Source organism: Fukomys damarensis, unplaced genomic scaffold (genome assembly GCF_012274545.1).
Source record: "Fukomys damarensis isolate Sample0158 unplaced genomic scaffold, DMR_v1.0_HiC HiC_scaffold_3, whole genome shotgun sequence".
Classification (NCBI taxonomy): Eukaryota; Metazoa; Chordata; class Mammalia; order Rodentia; family Bathyergidae; genus Fukomys; species Fukomys damarensis.
This window is the reverse complement of record NW_022900915.1, coordinates 5,778,878-5,796,138: the sequence shown is the minus strand read 5'-3', so window position 1 is coordinate 5,796,138 and position 17,261 is coordinate 5,778,878. Positions and strand designations below refer to the sequence as shown.

Genomic DNA, 17,261 nt, shown 5'->3' with positions numbered 1-17,261 from the left:
GAATTCTAGATTTACTAGAATATTTTTTCTGTATTCTCTTGGATGTTTTCCTTCTAATATATTCATTTTTTATGGTTTTTGTTTTGTTTGGGTTTGTTCTCCCTCAGCTAATGTGTAAACGCCTTGAGGGAAGAGATGCTTCCATTCCTTAGTGCCTCTGAGGCAGACCTAGAGGCTCAGAAATAGGATTAAGATAGGAATACTTTCAAACCCATTTTTTTGAAGAAAAAAACAATTGAGATTGAGAAAAGGATTTAACTTCAACCAAAACATCCCAAATTACTGACCCGCCCCATCTTTATTTATACTTCTGCTTTCTTACTTTGATATTTTGTCAAAGAGGCCTGGCTTTTTGGAACATAATTATTTAAAATTTTCTAAAAATTATCTAAAATTATTATCAAATTTTCTGAATGTCCTTCAGGATTTAGTCATGTCTGAGTGCTTACTGATTTGATTTTGTTTATCCAGCAAAGAAAAGTTTTGGATTCCAAGTCCATTAAAATCTAATGGATTAATTTAATGGTAACGGGAGCAAAATGAAATACACCACATGGTTAAAATGTCTGGAAAAGCAAGTTGAAAAGTTCTGCTTTATTTCAAAATCATGACATAGTCAAAGAGCTCTGAATTTAATATTAATCCTCACTTCAGGCTATTTTTAGAGTACATCTTACTGTGATTTCATTTTTCTCTCGAAATTCCTAGACTGTTTAACAAATATTTATGCCAAATTAATTTGGAAGAGAAACAGCATGAAAAAATTATATGTTAACATATGGTATGTGCTTGTCATACATTTTTATAAGAATGACTTTTTGTGTGACGATTAAAATGTTTTATAAAGTTAAAAAGTCAGTTATGTGGATAACAATAATAAGTAGCTTAATATTGGCTCTAAAACATGATTCTTATTAGCCAAGGAAGACATTTCTGAAGTTCTGAATATATAATAGTATCCTGTAGCTGATGAGATTTTAATTACTTTATCTATGGTTTAGAAGCAAATGAAGCATCATTTTATAAGAAACTGGATAACTGAAAAATGAAGGCAACAAAAAATTAAGATGCTGCTTATTAAAAAAAATAAGGCTGCACAGAAAATAATTTTTTTTCTGGTACTGAAGATAGAACTCAATGCCTTTGCACTGAGCTGTACATACCAAGGCCTTCGTCTGTCTGTCTGCCTACCTGCCTACACAGGATCTCACTAAGCTGCTAGGACTGGGCTCGAACTGTCATCCTCCTGCCTTAGTCCCTCAGATTGCTGGGATGACAAGCATGTGTCACTGTGCCCAGAACAGCAATTTTTTAAACTGTTGCCCTATGGTTACCTTCTGGGCTTACGTGAGAAAAGTAAATAGTCCTAGGATACTATGAATTCAGTCATGATTCTTGACTGCTTTCAATTCAAAAGTCTATAAGTTCTAGCCCTTGTCCTTCAGCCATGGTTAGTCTTGCACTTTCTTCTACACCAAAGGACAAAAGTTAACTTTTACAGGCCTTGAAACTTACACTATCAAAGAAGCAAGTGACCTCAAGATTTAAAATGTGACATTATGCTCCTTTGATCCTCAGTAACCCTCCCAAGTGACATCACATTCTTCTGTATTTACAGATATAAAGTACTACATGTCACAAAGTGCTGTGTGCCTATGGTGTATTATTTTCTCACGTATTATTCCGTGTTTCTATCTTTGGTCTCATTCTAATTAGGAGTGGTATTTAAGATTAGTACTTGGCTTTGTTTCTTGTATTTTTACATGGACAGGTTGTACTTAAAAATCTTTAAAACTGTATATTGAAAATCAACTCCTAATATCTAATTTGCATAATTTGCTATTTAAAGAATAGGGATTTAAACTATTCTATATATTTGGAGACTGAAAATATAGCAGAAGAAATTCTCATTAAATTCTGTCTCTTGTTTTAATTACTGACTATGGGAATAGTTTGATGCCAATCTCCTGTTCCAGGTAATGAGAGAGGCACAGGGATTCACGTATTGTAGACAGTGAAGGCCTAGGAAGGATACAGAACACAGACTGGAATAAAGAAATAAGGCTACAGTCCCATCTTGGTGCTGTGAATGATGTGTGTTCTCTTCATACAGTATTAGCATACAGAAGTATGGAACTCCTTTAGTCTATGTGAATGGAGTTTAATTTCCAGACCTTCTATATAGCACAAAGTAAAAAAGATCTTTTGATTAGTATGAATTGCTAAAAAAGAGTTATAAGCAAAACAGACTATTTTATCTAGGTTATCTACTTGACCAAGTTAACTAGGTCATTTTAAAATCTAACTTCGGCTAATTGTGCTGTGGCAACAGAATCTACTCCTATACAGTCTAGGAGTGGTGGGTTATTCCCTTTCTCTGAAACAAACAAACCGACCTTAAAAATGAGTAATAAAGAACAACCAGTCAAACAAAACTTTGTAGGATCCCGTTAGAACTAGTGATGAATGCATATAGTTGTAAGAAAGTCATTGGGTTGGGAAGAGGTCTCTAAATACCTGCCTTGAGTGTCATTGTCCTGAAAGGCTATTCGGTGGCTTGTTGGCTCCTGCTTAGAAGAGAGAGCTAAGCTTATTGAGGTTCTGTTGCAGAGAAGGGGTTATCCTTGGAAAAGATAGATCAATTTATGATCTTCCCACAAACAGTGGGATAGCAGAAGGAGAAATTTAGGGGCCAAGCCAATTGTTAAGGTCCTCTCAGTCTTTCCGTGCACAAACAGTTCTGGAGGTGTAAGAGGAAATGGGAGCCATGAGCAAGTAATCTAATTTAAAGAGGGGAAGGAGGGAGCCACACCACCAACTGAGAGTTAAAAATTGCTTACAGAAAAGGAAAAGAAAATGTGAGTGGGGTGGAGTTTGGTGAGAACCTGTTTCAAGCAGTGTGCTCTAGAGAAACTTTAAAACCTACTCTTTTCTTCTTGGCTCTCCCCACTCTGTGATTCAGCAAGAAATGTCCCCACTGAAAAATGAGCAGTAAAGAAAAGGCCAACACAGAAAATCTGGAGAAAAGAGAAAAAGAAAGAGAACTTTAGGAAAAGGCACATGAAGGACATGCTTCAAAGAATTAATACCCAAGCAAATGAAAGTCCGTATTCTTCTCTGTCATCTAAGAAGCATTCTAAGATTTACCTAAAAAAGCCAGTAAATTTGTGAAAACATGTTCAACATCATTGCCCACCAGAGAATTGTAAATTAAAACATTGAAATTCCACCTTACTCCAGAAAGAATGGCCGTTATCAGTCAGTGACACAGTGACAAATGCTGATGCAGCTAGGGGAGAAAAGTAACGTTTCTCCATGGTCGGTGGGATGTGAACTAGTACAAACACTGTGGAAATCACGTACAGAGATTCCTCAAAAATCTAAAAATTGAGATTCCATTCGACCCAGCTATCCTGGATATTGACCCCAAAGAGTTAATTATATCATATTATGCAGCACATGCATTATAGCAGCACAGTTCATAGTAATTAAATCTTTAAAAGGGCCTGTATGTCCATCAACAGATGAATAGCCAAAAATGTGGAATATTTACACATAGAAGTACTGCTTAGCCATAAAGAAGAAGAAATTTGAGTCATCTCTAGGAAATTGGATGCACCTTGCATCTGTTAAGTATTAAATAAGATGAATCAGATACACGCACATAAATATTGTACGGTTCCTTTTAGGAGAAACCCAAATTTTAATTTAAAGAACAAAACAAAAGATAGAAAATATGAATAGGGACATAGATCCTCTGTGAAAAGGAAGGAGAACTAGAAATGAAGGAATTAAAGGACAAGAAGCACAAAGAATTAAGGTATCATGTACATGTACCAACTCCCCACAGTGAATGTTATTATCGTGTATAGCAAACATGTACAACTAAACATTTAAATTAAAGGTATCTAAAGACAGTGAAGTAAGTGAGTTGGTAGTACTCAAGCAAGAATATTGAAGAATTTAAAATTTTACTACCCAGTGAAGACAAAGAATATATATTTACATACACACAATTCAAAAAAAATTAATGACATAGGAAATCACAAGAATCAAACTGTTAGGGAACTACAATTAATGATAGACCAAAACACACTGTAGCCAGACTAAAGAGATCTGATGAAAGGAACTGAAAAATAATTTTAAAGTAACATAGAAAAGCTTTCTAAAATAGATAAAGGCTTTGTGATACTGATTGAAAGGGAAAAAACCTCACCACAGAAAAAAGTAGTGTGAATCCCATGAACTTAATAAGGCACCATAAGCAGGTGGATTTTTGTTTTTCAATGTGATATCCAGCTGGGTTCAGATCTCTCCTAAACAATGTAGCAAGTCTGTAGACTTCTGAGGTCCTACGGTACGATTGATTTGATGTGTACTTAAATGGTATTGCTTTACTTGTCCTTAAAGGACTCAAGTTTAAGGGGCCAAGAAACCAGTCACATGGTTTTTGCAGGCGTGAAATAAAGTATGATGGAGATTGAGCCCAGGTAACTCTAGAGCGAAGATTTGAGATACACAGCCCTGGGAAGTAAGCACTTGTTGCAGATGCAACGGTGTAAGGCTAGTGATGGGGAGATGCCACATTTATCTGCTAGGTCTCTGACTTCACCAGCGGGAAAAGGGAGGTAACCTTTGTTATAAGGAGGAGCACCAAGGCAGAAACAAGTTCTCCTGATTTTGTTGGAAGATTAAGCATCCAACAGTTGTCAAAATACAAATACTTCCTTGTGGTGCCGATGATTCCTTAAACATTTGAATTTTGTGTGAGACACGTGATTTTGGCTGAGTTAGACTTCATTGATGAGATGGTAATATACCTCATGTTTCTATCAGATTCCAGGTAGAGACAGGCCTAATCTTCAATGGCTATATTTTGTGTGACATTTGTTTAAATCTACTGAGCATAAAAATAAGAGCTGCCATATTAAAATATGTCTAATTTGGCAACAGGAAAAGTTCAAAGAAATTATCAACTATAGCAATTATTTCTGTGGTCCTTGGTGCCCACACATGTAAATTAGATGACCTATTTTTATATCCCTATACCATCGGACATACTTTACCATCTTCGGACATGAACTCAAAGTGATGTATCACCCAGTATTAATTTATATAATAAAGCAAGTTCAATCTTTTAGGGCAAGTTTTTTAGGGAGATAATGAAGAATAAATGAGTTCCTAAACTAGAATTATTACGGTTTTGTTTCATTATTTATAATTTTAATAGACAAAGACTGAAGTAATCATATAGATTCAAGTTTCAGAAGGTTTAGTTCTAGTCCATAGAATCTTTACATGAGATTTAAATTGTTCAGTGTTGAAGGAAATAAAATGTGTGTGCCTGAATTGAAGACTGGACAGAAATACATCTGCAGTCTGAACAGTGGGAAATTAATTGCTAGTAATTGAATTCTAGGACTTTGAAGATGTAAGACCTTATGTAATTAAAAGATCCATGGCTTTTTATGTTCGTTTGACCTGTATGCATCTAGGTCTAAGCTCATCATTTCTGTGTGACTTCTTCAGTTTTTTTTTTTTAAACCACTAATTTGATCGAGCTAAAAAACACCAATTCCATATACCTGCATAGTATATAAGACTTTAGAAATAAAAGATTTCTTTTCTTTATCTTTCTAGGAAAATACTTTTCAGACCGTGACAAAATAAACCCTGTAATGTAGGATTAGTTTATCCTGAAAAATTACTGAATTTACAAAGTATGTAGTTTAAGATTTTGTGAATGGTATTTAAAAATTTGTATATTTGTACTTATTTTTAGCTTATACCATGATAGTTTTACTCTGATTTATTTGCCAGGAAAAGGAATTTCTAGGGATGCTATATACCACACTGTAATCAGGGTAGGCATGTAGTACATTTTAAAATAATAAGGTTTGAGATGTTTGGAATTAAACTGTTCAGAATTTAAACTTTCTGCCTTGTATTTCATTCCATTTGATTTTTTGTTTGGATCATATATCCTTCAGTTAGACGTTGAAATTTACTTTAATTTCACTACAGAAATGCTTGGGACTAACTATTGTAATTAATTTTATAGACAGCTAAAATAAGAAAGAATAATAAAGTTACCAAACTATTGTAAATTTGAATTCTCTAAATTACCCATTAAGATGCTCTAAACTTGTGGGTTCACCAAAATAACAGAGTAAATCTGATACAGAGATGTATTCACAACATGCTTTTTAATGGAAACAAACAAACAAACAACAACAACAAAAAAAAAGCCCAAGATACAGAACAGCATGTATGATAGGATCTCATTCTTGTTGAATGAGCAGCCCAGCACTGTGAATGGGTGTGTGTATAAAAATCTGAAAGAATTTTTGCCTAACTTATGTATCAATGACTATTTCTTTAGTTTTTATCTTTCTGTTTCTTTAACATTTGTTAAATATATCATATTAGTAGAGCTGTTATTTTAAGCTGTCAGTTTGAATAGATTCTAACAAATTTGCAGTCTTGTGTATTTATTTTATGTACAGTGTCATAAAAATCTACTGAATTCAGTTATTGCCTCGTAAAGAAATAGAAAAATTTATAAGTGATTAAATGAAAATTTAAAAAACTGTGGAGCAAAGGATGTTTGAAACTTCAGTATATTTCCTGTAGGTTTTTTTTGGGGGGATGTTAAATTTATTTCTGGATTGAAGAACATCCTTGTACTCCTGGTTTACTGCGATTTCAAAAATCCTGAATGAGAGTTGAATTCTGTCATTTGATATCCACAAGGTAATTATATGCTTTTTCTTCTGTAATCTGTTAGTATGACGAATCATATTGATGTTTGAATGTTTTAAGAATAACTTAAATTCTCAGTATAAATCTCTCTTGGTCATGATGTACTAAACTTTTTTATAATATTGCTGAAGTTGACTTAATTCTTTTTAATACCTTTGTGTCCCTTTTTGGAGACATATTCTGTTGTTTTATTTTCTTGTATTAATATTTTTATTGGTACATTTTAGATATATAGTAGTTACATTAATCATTGGGATCTTGTACCTTTACATGGCAAATCTTGGTTCTTATTTTATTTTCTTGAATCTATTTGTCTGGCTTTGGTGTCCCTATGATAATGCAGTGACCCCTCTTCCTTTTTCTGTAAGAATCTATACAACTGGTATCATTTCTTCCTTAAATGTTTGAAAGAATTCTTTGGTAAAGCCACTAAGGTATGAGGTTTTCTTTGTGTGAATATTTTTAAAATTATGAATTCACGTACTTTAATAGACATACCTCTGTTCGGATACCCGTTCTTGAGTGAGCCTTGGTATTTGTGGCTTTTGAGGAATTCGAACCTTTCACCTTAGGTGTTGACTTTAGTGCCACAATGTTCACACTGTTCCTTTTGATCTTTTAAGTCTCTGTAGTGTCTGTAGTGATGGGTTCTTTCCGATTCTCTGGTATTTCATTTCTTTTCTTGGTAATTCGTTTATTTCTGTTTTCTTAGGTCAGTACGGACAGAGATCTATCAATTTTACTTACATTCCCAGAAATTGTAGTCATTATCTATATTTTTGTTTGTTTTGTATTTCACCATTATTATTTTGTATTCACTTTGACCTTAAATTACAGTTCTTTTTGTAGTGTATTAGTAGGAAAAATTAAAGTTACTGAGTATAGAACATTCCCTTCTTGCTGTATAAGTATTTGAATACTGTACCTTTACCTCTAGGCTGTATCACATTAGCGGCATCCCACAAGTCTTGATGTGTATTTTCATTTTAAGTTAATGCAAAATAAGTTCTAATTTTCCTTGTGATTTCTCCTTTGAACCATGCATTATTTCAAAGTGTGTTTGAATTCCAAGTATTTGAGTGTATTCCAGATGTGCCCTCTCTTATTAATTTCTAGTTTACCTGTTTGCTTATAGAATATACCTTGGATAATTGTAGTACCCTTTTATATTTAATGCATCTCTTTCCATGTTCACAGACTGCAGTCCACCTGGTAGGTACCCGCTGTGCATTTGCTGAGCCCGTCTACCTGTTGAAATGCGTGGCTGTCCTGTATATGTCAGGGAGGACAATTTGGCTAAAAGTACATTTTAAGCCATAGTCTTACTGATTGTTAGTCTACCTGTTCTATTAATAATTAAGGGAGGAGGACCATGGAAATTTCTGCTACACTTGTGGATTTGCTTATTTCTGTTTTTAGTGCCCTCTGCCCAAGCTCTGCTCGCTCCAGGTGTTGAGTGTTTCAGCATCAGTGCACACAGTGGGCATTGTTTTGCCTTCCTGATGAACCGAGCTCTTGGTCATGGTGCATGAAATGCCGTTCTTTACCCTTGGTAACTTGTCGTGCTCAGATAAGCACTTTGAATAGTATTGATAGCCAGTCCAGCTTTCTTTTGCTTAACAAGTACTTAATATCCCTTTTCATCCTTTTGCTTCTTGAACTGTCAAAGTAGGCTTCTTGTAAGCCACACAAAATTACGGCTTAAGGTTCTAAAATAAAACCTGATAATCTCAGCATTTTACATGAAATTATTCATGTCTTTTCAGTGTCATATAATTGTCAGTATCGTTGGATTTACACTGCTAGTTTTCTATTTACTGTGTCCCACCCACCTGTCTTCTTTTTCTGTTTGACTCTTAGAGTATTTTGTACTGAGTTGCATCTCCTTAATTGTTTTTTAACAGTTATCTTTGTTTATGAGATGATAAAATGTTTTATACTCACCAACATACTTTCTATTTCCAGGGCTTTTCATTTTTAGTGGAGGCCACAGTTTCATTCTTGCTGTATTTTGCCTGAAGGCCCCTCCATTAGCCTTTCTCCGACACTCAACTTTCATTTGTTGAAAAAGACTTTATTACAAATTCAGTAATTTTATGATGTCGATAGTAAGGATTTTTGTCCCTATATAGATAATTTTAATTAACAGTAGAAAGGATGAGGAAGATAATTACAATATCCAAAATTGAGTTTTAAATGTAGAAAAAGAGAACAGTTATCCTAATATAACAGCTTTTTAAGAGATATAAATAGAAACTTTGAGATGCAAAAATAAGTTTACTAAGTGCTGTAGCTAGAAACTACAGAGATGAAAATTAAAGTCATAATTAATATGCCTTTATAATTATTAGGACAGGGCCAGGGATTTAGCTCAGTGGTTCTACCGCCTGCCTCACAAGCACCAAGGCCTGAGTTCGAACCCCAGTGCCAAAAAAAAAAAATAATAATAATAAATATATAATTATTAGGACAAAAAATGAAGATATTGGATGGTAATAACACTATTATCAGGAAAGAAAACCCAGCAATCCCACACCAGCAGAGAATCCTCATAAACCGCGAGTGTGTGAAGACTGTCTCAGGTGTTCTGAGGAACCGTCCATCAGGCAGTTTTTTTTCATAGCAGGTGTGTGTTTAACCTGTGATCACATCACTCTGATCTGAGCCTGCAGGAGAGGGGAAAAGAGTCTCTGACTCCCCAAACACACATTCAGCTCCACGAAGAAGTGTAGTGGGACGTTCATCGCGTCGTACATCAAGGCGCTGGGACGTTGGCGTTGGTATCTGTTCGTCGCCGGGGAAATGGACAATGGAAAGTGTTCTTTAGCATGCCGCACTGACAGATCAGTCACAACCGCGTGGATGGATTGTCACAGCAAAATTCCAGGAGAGAAAATTAAGAAATAAAGTGAGACCTATAACATAAGACCCCTCAGAAATTAAACGTACACATATGAAGGAATCTTACTTCCCTCACCCCTTTCTAGTGGGGATAACTGAATTTCTTGTGTACACTAGAAATATACACGAATATGTGAACATCAGTTGTATCTACATTCAAAACAATTTCTTCTACAGACGTGGACGAGTGCCAGGCTATCCCAGGTGTTTGCCAGGGAGGAAACTGCATCAACACAGTGGGCTCCTTCGAATGCAGATGCCCTGCAGGTCACAAGCAGAGTGAAACCACACAGAAATGTGAAGGTGAGTCTCTACTTCTGGGACACGCGTAAGGTTTGACTATGAACTGGAGGAAAATAATGCCTTCATTTGGAATTCTAGACTCTTCATCCTAACCATGATTCTTTATTCTGGTATAAAACTTTATGACTTGCCATATTTGGTATCGGTTTGTGTACCATAGCCTTCAAGGGTTTGATTTGGAAAGAAACAGCAGACATTTTGCATCTTATTTGTTTGGTCAGTTACTATGCCCTAGTGAGATCAGGAGTAATGAAGCCATTTGCATTTCTTCTTAATAAAGTAATTTTCCATTTCACCTATGGTATTCCTTCAAAAACTAAAATTGGGGTAGAGAAAAGAAGTCCAAACCAAATACAGTATCATATATAAAATGATGTGTTAATAGTTGACACCATGTTATATGTTATAAAATAAAATATTTTAACAAAAAAATTAAAAACCTAAACAACTCAGGAAGGTTTTAGAATTTACTACCACAACATCTTACAAAAGAATAGCTTCCTTATATAGATTTAAATTAATATATCTTTCTAAAAGAATTAAAAGAATTATATCACAGAGATATATGAGCACCTATGTTTATAGCAGCACAATTTGTTATAGCTAAAACTTGGAAACAGCCCATTTGCCCATCAGTTGGAAACTGGATAAAGAAGATTTGGTTTTTCTATAAAATGGAATACTACTCAGCCATAAAGAATGAGAAACTGATTCATTCATAGGAAAATGGATACATATTGAGGATATACTCCTAAGTGAAATAAATAAGTCACATATGTAAATACCGAATAGTTTCTCTGGTGTGAACAAACTATAATATACATAAGATCCTAAAGACATAATTGATAATGTGAAATCAGGAGAAAAGGGCTAAACGTGTAGGGAAAGAGGGAAGGGTAGGGGAAAGGTAATAAGGGAAAGAAAAAAATAGAAAATGAAAAAATGGAAATAAAATGTTTGTAAATGGGGAGGAGAGGACAGGGTGAAGGGAGGGCAGGGACAAGGGGAAAAAATGAGAACCAAGACCTGCATGTAAAGGTACAAGGAAAATGGACATATTGAGGATATACTCCTAAGTGAAATAAATAAGTCACATATGTAAATACCGAATAGTTTCTCTGGTGTGAACAAACTATAATATACATAAGATCCTAAAGACATAATTGATAATGTGAAATCAGGAGAAAAGGGCTAAACGTGTAGGGAAAGAGGGAAGGGTAGGGGAAAGGTAATAAGGGAAAGAAAAAAATAGAAAATGAAAAAATGGAAATAAAATGTTTGTAAATGGGGAGGAGAGGACAGGGTGAAGGGAGGGCAGGGACAAGGGGAAAAAATGAGAACCAAGACCTGCATGTAAAGGTACAAGATCCCAATGGCGAATGTACCTGTACTGTATGTAACCTAAAATGTACCAATAAACTTAATGAGGAAAAAATAATTAATTAATTAATATTTTGGGGGACTGGAAGATATGGATACTGTGATATTGAGTTGTAAGCTTCACCAGCATTCCTCAAGTACAATAAATTCATTTGTTTTATTTATCTGTGATAAATCTATATCATTTATAAAACTTCAGTGATCACAGATATTTAAAATAGTTTTGTTGCTTCTAGCAGTATTGAATTTTAATGCTTATCATCTCAGTTTTCATACTATTTAAATCCTCTAAGTTTCCTCTAACTTTATGAAAGAGAAAAAGGTATAGCGATTGTCATTTTGTTGTGATATAAACATTCTTATCTTTTTTTTTTTTTGGTATGGGGAATTGAACTCGGGTCCTTGCGCTTGCAAGGCAGGCCACCGAACCGCTGAGCCACATCCCCGGCAAGCGTACTTTTTTAAAAATAAATCTGTTATTGATATTTCATGTGTGTACTCCCTGATGGTCTCATTCCACCCCTTGAATAATATCCTTGGTACAGAAGCTCTGTCTTACTTGGTGCTGAATCCCAGAGCCTAGGGAATTTTCCCAGCAGGTCGTAGATCCCCAACAAATCTATGGTGATTTCCTGGGAACGGAGTAATGCAACAAAGTTAATTTATTCGGACGAATGCCCAGACAAAGGCAAAACGTGGTCCCAGAGTTAAAACTGTGTTTGAAATGTGAATAATGATCTTCAGCAAGGTTTTTTTTCTCTTTATTTTGACTACTTTTAATCTTCTCAACAATATGATTTTGCTCTGGTTAGCACTGAGAGACAACCCATAAATATTAACTGTAGTTTGGTGACATAGTCTCTTTTTAATCACCTGTAACTAGTGCTTCTTAGCTTAGGACCTTTGATTTCTGTCTTTAAAAAGGAACTGTTTTCTGCTAATTTGTTGAGGTGTCTTTTTAACTGAAGTCTTGTCATGAAAAGCTTTACCTGTTAAAATTTTAAATTTGAGAATGTATAGTTTGCAGTAAACTTTAGGAGAAACATTTATCTTCTACTTTAATATTTGAGATGTGGCTTAATATCTACTATGGAGGCTTAATTTGTTTTACATCAGTGGTCTGTGAGGCTTTAAAAAATCTCGTGTTCAGGGGTAGACAACTGTCTAAATTAGAAATAGCAGACAGGAATATATGCTGGAGGGGTGTGTGTGTGTGTGTGCACACGCGTGCGTGCGCATTTAGGAAAGATCAGTTCATTCTCCCCTTCACTCAGATTCCAAATTCCAAAAAGCATCTTGTGATGCCCACTGAACCCAGTCTTATTTCTACTGGGCCAGTTTGGTTCCAAAGTGCTATTTCTCTGCCAACAAACTATACATACCAATAATAAAAGCTAATATTCACTGAGCAGTTAGTGTGTAGAAAATACCGAAAGCACATTAACATGGGTTATCTCATTGAATCTGCACAGAAGGGTTGAGATTGGTTGCTATAGACGTTTTTACAGATGAAAAGAGTGAGGCACAGAGAGGCCGCTGACTTTCTCGAGACCATGTAGGGAGCCCCAACAGAGCCAGGGCACAGCCTCCAGAGGTTGGGTTTCGTGCAGGAAATTCTGCTCTTGGGTGGAGCTGTTGGACAAATGAAGGTGAAAGTTCAGGGGGCACACACTCGAGCCAAGAACCACACTGAGAAGGGAACTCGCAAGTCAGCGGGAGCCATAGTAGTGTGGTTCTTCCTTCGTCTGTCCTGTTTCACGGTGGAATTTTGGCACATCCAGCGAAGTCGGAATTAGCTCCACTTTAGTGGCCCTAACACTGGCTTTAAGCCGCCTGACTGGAGCAAGCATGTTTTTCACTGCCCTGGAATGATGAAAAATGTAGAGCCTTGACTTTCAGTCCTGTTCATTCACCTCAACCTTCGCTGTTTCTAGCACCTTCCCGTGTGTCGTCGGGACATGGCAGATGTGAGACCGGGCACAGCCACCCTGTCAGACTGACCGGTTAAGCACTTCTGCAGAGCTGGCTCGGTGGAGCTTTTGGGGAGGTTAGGCCACAAGGGCTAATTCTTGAAGAAGTTAACCCTTCCTACTGAAGTGTACTCTGCTGCCTCTGCAGCTGAACTATTAGATGTTCAGTGAATGGATTGTTGTCATATTTTCTATTCATTAAACTCATGTGGGCCAAGGATTTGGCTCAGTGGTTACGCTGCCTGCCTTGCAAGCACAAGGGCCCGAATTCGATCCCTGTTGCCACCAAGAAAAAAGAAGGCGAACATTGTGTACCACTTTATCAAATTAATCCATTCACTGATATTTTTGAGTTTTAATTGCTGCTCTAAGAAAACTAGAGTAGGGATAAGAAAGTGGAAATGAATTCTCTATTTATTCACTAGAAAGGATTTAATAGCGATAGTTTAAAGAAGTAGTTTTAGAATATTTAAGTGCTCTCTACCATTTCTATGGAAATATAAGATAGCAATTTGTTTTAAAAAATAGAGAACTAACCCTTCTAGACACTTTTCTAAAAGGTAGATTATTTAAATTGCAGTGATAATAACATGTAAGTAACCCAGAAGGCACAATAGAAATTCAATAAAAGAACTAAAATATGTAGCATTTAAATCAATAGAGGAAAGGGGAGAGTATACAATGAGATGTTGAAGTGACTGGAAATCACTTGAAAAAAGAGAAATTTGCTTTCACATCTTATGCCAAGGTAAATCTTAAATGAATCAAATGCACAAGAATCTCTAATACCAAGGGGGAAAAAAAAAAGACAGATGAAAAACTGAGAAAAGCATTTGCAGACCCTAACACAGATAAAGACAAGCTTTTTCATATGTCAAGAAATTCTATAAATCAATTAAGAAAATGCCTGAAGAAAATGGTCAAAGACAGAATCAACTGTCGTTAACAAAGGAAATGCTAGGGAGTAGTAAATATACTAAAACGTGTTTGTCATTAGATAAAGAAAACACGGAACAAAACTGAGATACTATTTTAACCATAAACTTCAATAAAACAAAAATTCTAGAGGTAAACTGTATTGGTGACTGTGTTGGATGACAGATATGTTTATAAATCTGGATAAGATTATCAGGAATATTTTCATTAATCTGTTACTTTTAATCCCAGAAAGTTAATCTATCTGTACTCACAATTCAATAAATGATTGGCTTAATAAAGTTATTTTCTGTCTTTTTTGTAATAGAAATATTTAGTAAACAATACATCGAAGAGAAGACTGAACTGATTAAATTAGAAGATGTGCATTAGTGGGAAATAGTTCATTCTTTAAAAAAGATTTGAGATATTTACATAAAACTGTGTCTAAGATAAATTTCTATATGACAAAAGTTATAAAAACGTTTCATAAAAACCTTGTTTATAAACAAAATGTCCACAGAAGGACAGTAAGAAATCTGTGTCATTGGGCATTTTAGAATTGGCTGACTAGGAAATGTGGAGGAAAGAAATCTATCTATTGAATATGCTACTTAAAGATTCAAAAATTAGGGCTGGGGATTTGGCTCAGTGGTTCCACTGCCTGCCTTGCAAGCACAAGGACCTGAGTTCGATCCCCAGCACCAAAAAAAAAAAAGGATTCAAATTAAAAATTAAAGATAACTAATTATAATCAGAAGAATTGATGAAAGTTATTTACATTAAGGAATCTACTTTTATGATGCATTTATATTGAGTGGCAGATAATTAAACAGCATAGAAATTAATGCAAATTCACTTGGAAAATGTGTATTGAGTTAAATCTAAAATGGAAATCAAAAGTACTTATGCTTCAGTAAACTATTTGGCAGCAGTGTTATCAGACTGATGATAGGATTTAAACAGTGGCTTTGATTTAGGCAGTGAATCAAGATTTGAAATGCCTAGATCATATTTTAACTTTCTTTTGCACAAAAATTTTAAAGAGATATTATGCCCCAGTCAAGACAAGATTAGTACAGAGAAGTGACAAATTTAAATTTGAAGCACAATCAGGCAGTAAGTGTGGGGAGGGAAGAGAGCCAAGTGTCCATACCCAAGTTTTGTACTCAAATATCAGGACCTTCACCCTACAGCAGGCAGGATCGTGGGCTTTTCTGCCCATTGTTTGGGTGCATACTGTGTAAGATAAAGCATTTGACACTTCCTGTCTTTGTTAAAGACAGGCAAGTACAGCACAGAAAAACTAGTGAGAGTTCTCATATGTCATTTAATCAGGACTTTTAGTACAGCATCCAAAATAAGCTTTTTGAAAGATAATGAAAAATTGGAAATAACAAAACTGACTTACTGGAGCATATATTTGTCTACTCTGATAAAAAGATCAACAGGCAGTGATAAATTGTCTGTGATGATGATGAGGCCATGTAGAGCTGGGGATTTAAAATTGCTCATTAATTCCTGACCTGTTTATACTCTCCCTGCCCCAGTTTCTCACAAATTACAGCAATGGGCATTTGAGACACAGAGGATGTAATTTATGTAACGTAAGACACTGGTCAGGAAATTGTACTTCACTGGATTCAGGGAAATTTTCCCAAATGTTGGAAACCAGTTTTGTTTCCCCAGTGCCATTTTATGTTTAAGTCCTTTAAAAATATGGGGGGAAAAGCATGGTAAAGTAATTCCTATCATTCTTGTAGCTCAGTTTTTGCTGAAGATCACTAGAAACATTGAACACTTTCAGGCACCTTTCTCAGAGACATAGAAACCTGTTCTACCTAGAATGAAAGCGTCTGACAAAGTGTTTGAACTTTGATGCTAGAAAGAAAAGGTATGAACTGAAATGAGTCTCCATTTTACTTTAGATAACTGAGGCATTTTGCTAATTAAGTAACTGCTCACTGCATTTTAATTTTATTTACTAAGTAATTACTATTTCAAAGTGGAAATGAAAAGAAAAACTGCAGGACAAAATAAAGTGCTAGCTGTTAAAATATATTTACATTTGCATGTGTATCTTTAGGTACTCTTAGAAAAAAGGGAGGTGGGGGGAGAAAAAGGAGGGCAGGAAAGTAAGAGGAAAGGAAACAATCACAATTACCATGGCTCAGTGCCTGAAGGGGATTAGTCTACTCTAAAGAAATATCCTGCTATAGTCAAGCAAAAATGTAACAAACTGGAAATATAATATCTAGATCCAGGAAAGCATTTCTTGTGATGTGGTCACTTACTGGCCTTGTTTGTGATTTATTCACTAGCGGGCAATGAGACATGTAGAAAGGTCCGTAGAAAACTCTTACGAGATGCCTATTTACATACATCCTTATGAATACTGTGCGGTAATTATTAAAGATATAAAGAAAGCTGTCAAGATGTGTGAATTATCTTTCTTAATCCTAGGCCAAATCTCTCTTTCATTTTAATATAATTCTTTCATATTTCCAAGTAGAGTGTTTCTCTTCCATAGAATTAAGTATAATGTGTATTTTAAGGGTGATAATCAGTAACTGTGAAAAATTTAGCTATGGTTAGCCGCTATATCGGTGACAAGTTCAGGCAAGTTATTTCTTGCAGTACCTGTGCAGCTGTTTTACTTATGTCCAGAATACAGGCATTTTAAATAACCCTTATTTTGGAGGATACAAAATTTAAATAAATCAATCAATTTAGTTATAGTATGTGAAAGTTTAAAATGTCATGTGAATATTAAATCAGTTACTATGTTTTTTTTTTTTTTTTATTATTATTATTTTTTTTTTTTATTGAGTTTATTGGTACATTTAGGGATACAGTACAGTTACATTCATTGTTGGGATCATGTACCTTTACATGGCAAGTCTTGATTCTCATTTTTTTCCCCTTACCTCTGCCCTCCCTTCACCCCCTCCTCCCCTCCCCATCTACAAACACTTTATTTTCATCTTTTCATTCTCTCACATTTTTTTCTTTTCCCTTTTTGTTCTTCCC

At 35.2% G+C, this 17,261-nt stretch overlaps 1 protein-coding gene across 1 annotated transcript in view; it reads left to right on the top strand.

Annotated features, from left to right (window-relative positions):
- Fbn2 (fibrillin 2) overlaps window positions 1-17,261 on the top strand; it is a 240,407-nt gene that overhangs the window by 66,447 nt on the left and 156,699 nt on the right. Inside the window, exon 6 of the mRNA XM_033765507.1 lies at window positions 9,841-9,966. Coding sequence (XP_033621398.1) covers window positions 9,841-9,966 — 126 coding nt within the window. The remainder of the gene's footprint in view (window positions 1-9,840; window positions 9,967-17,261) is intronic.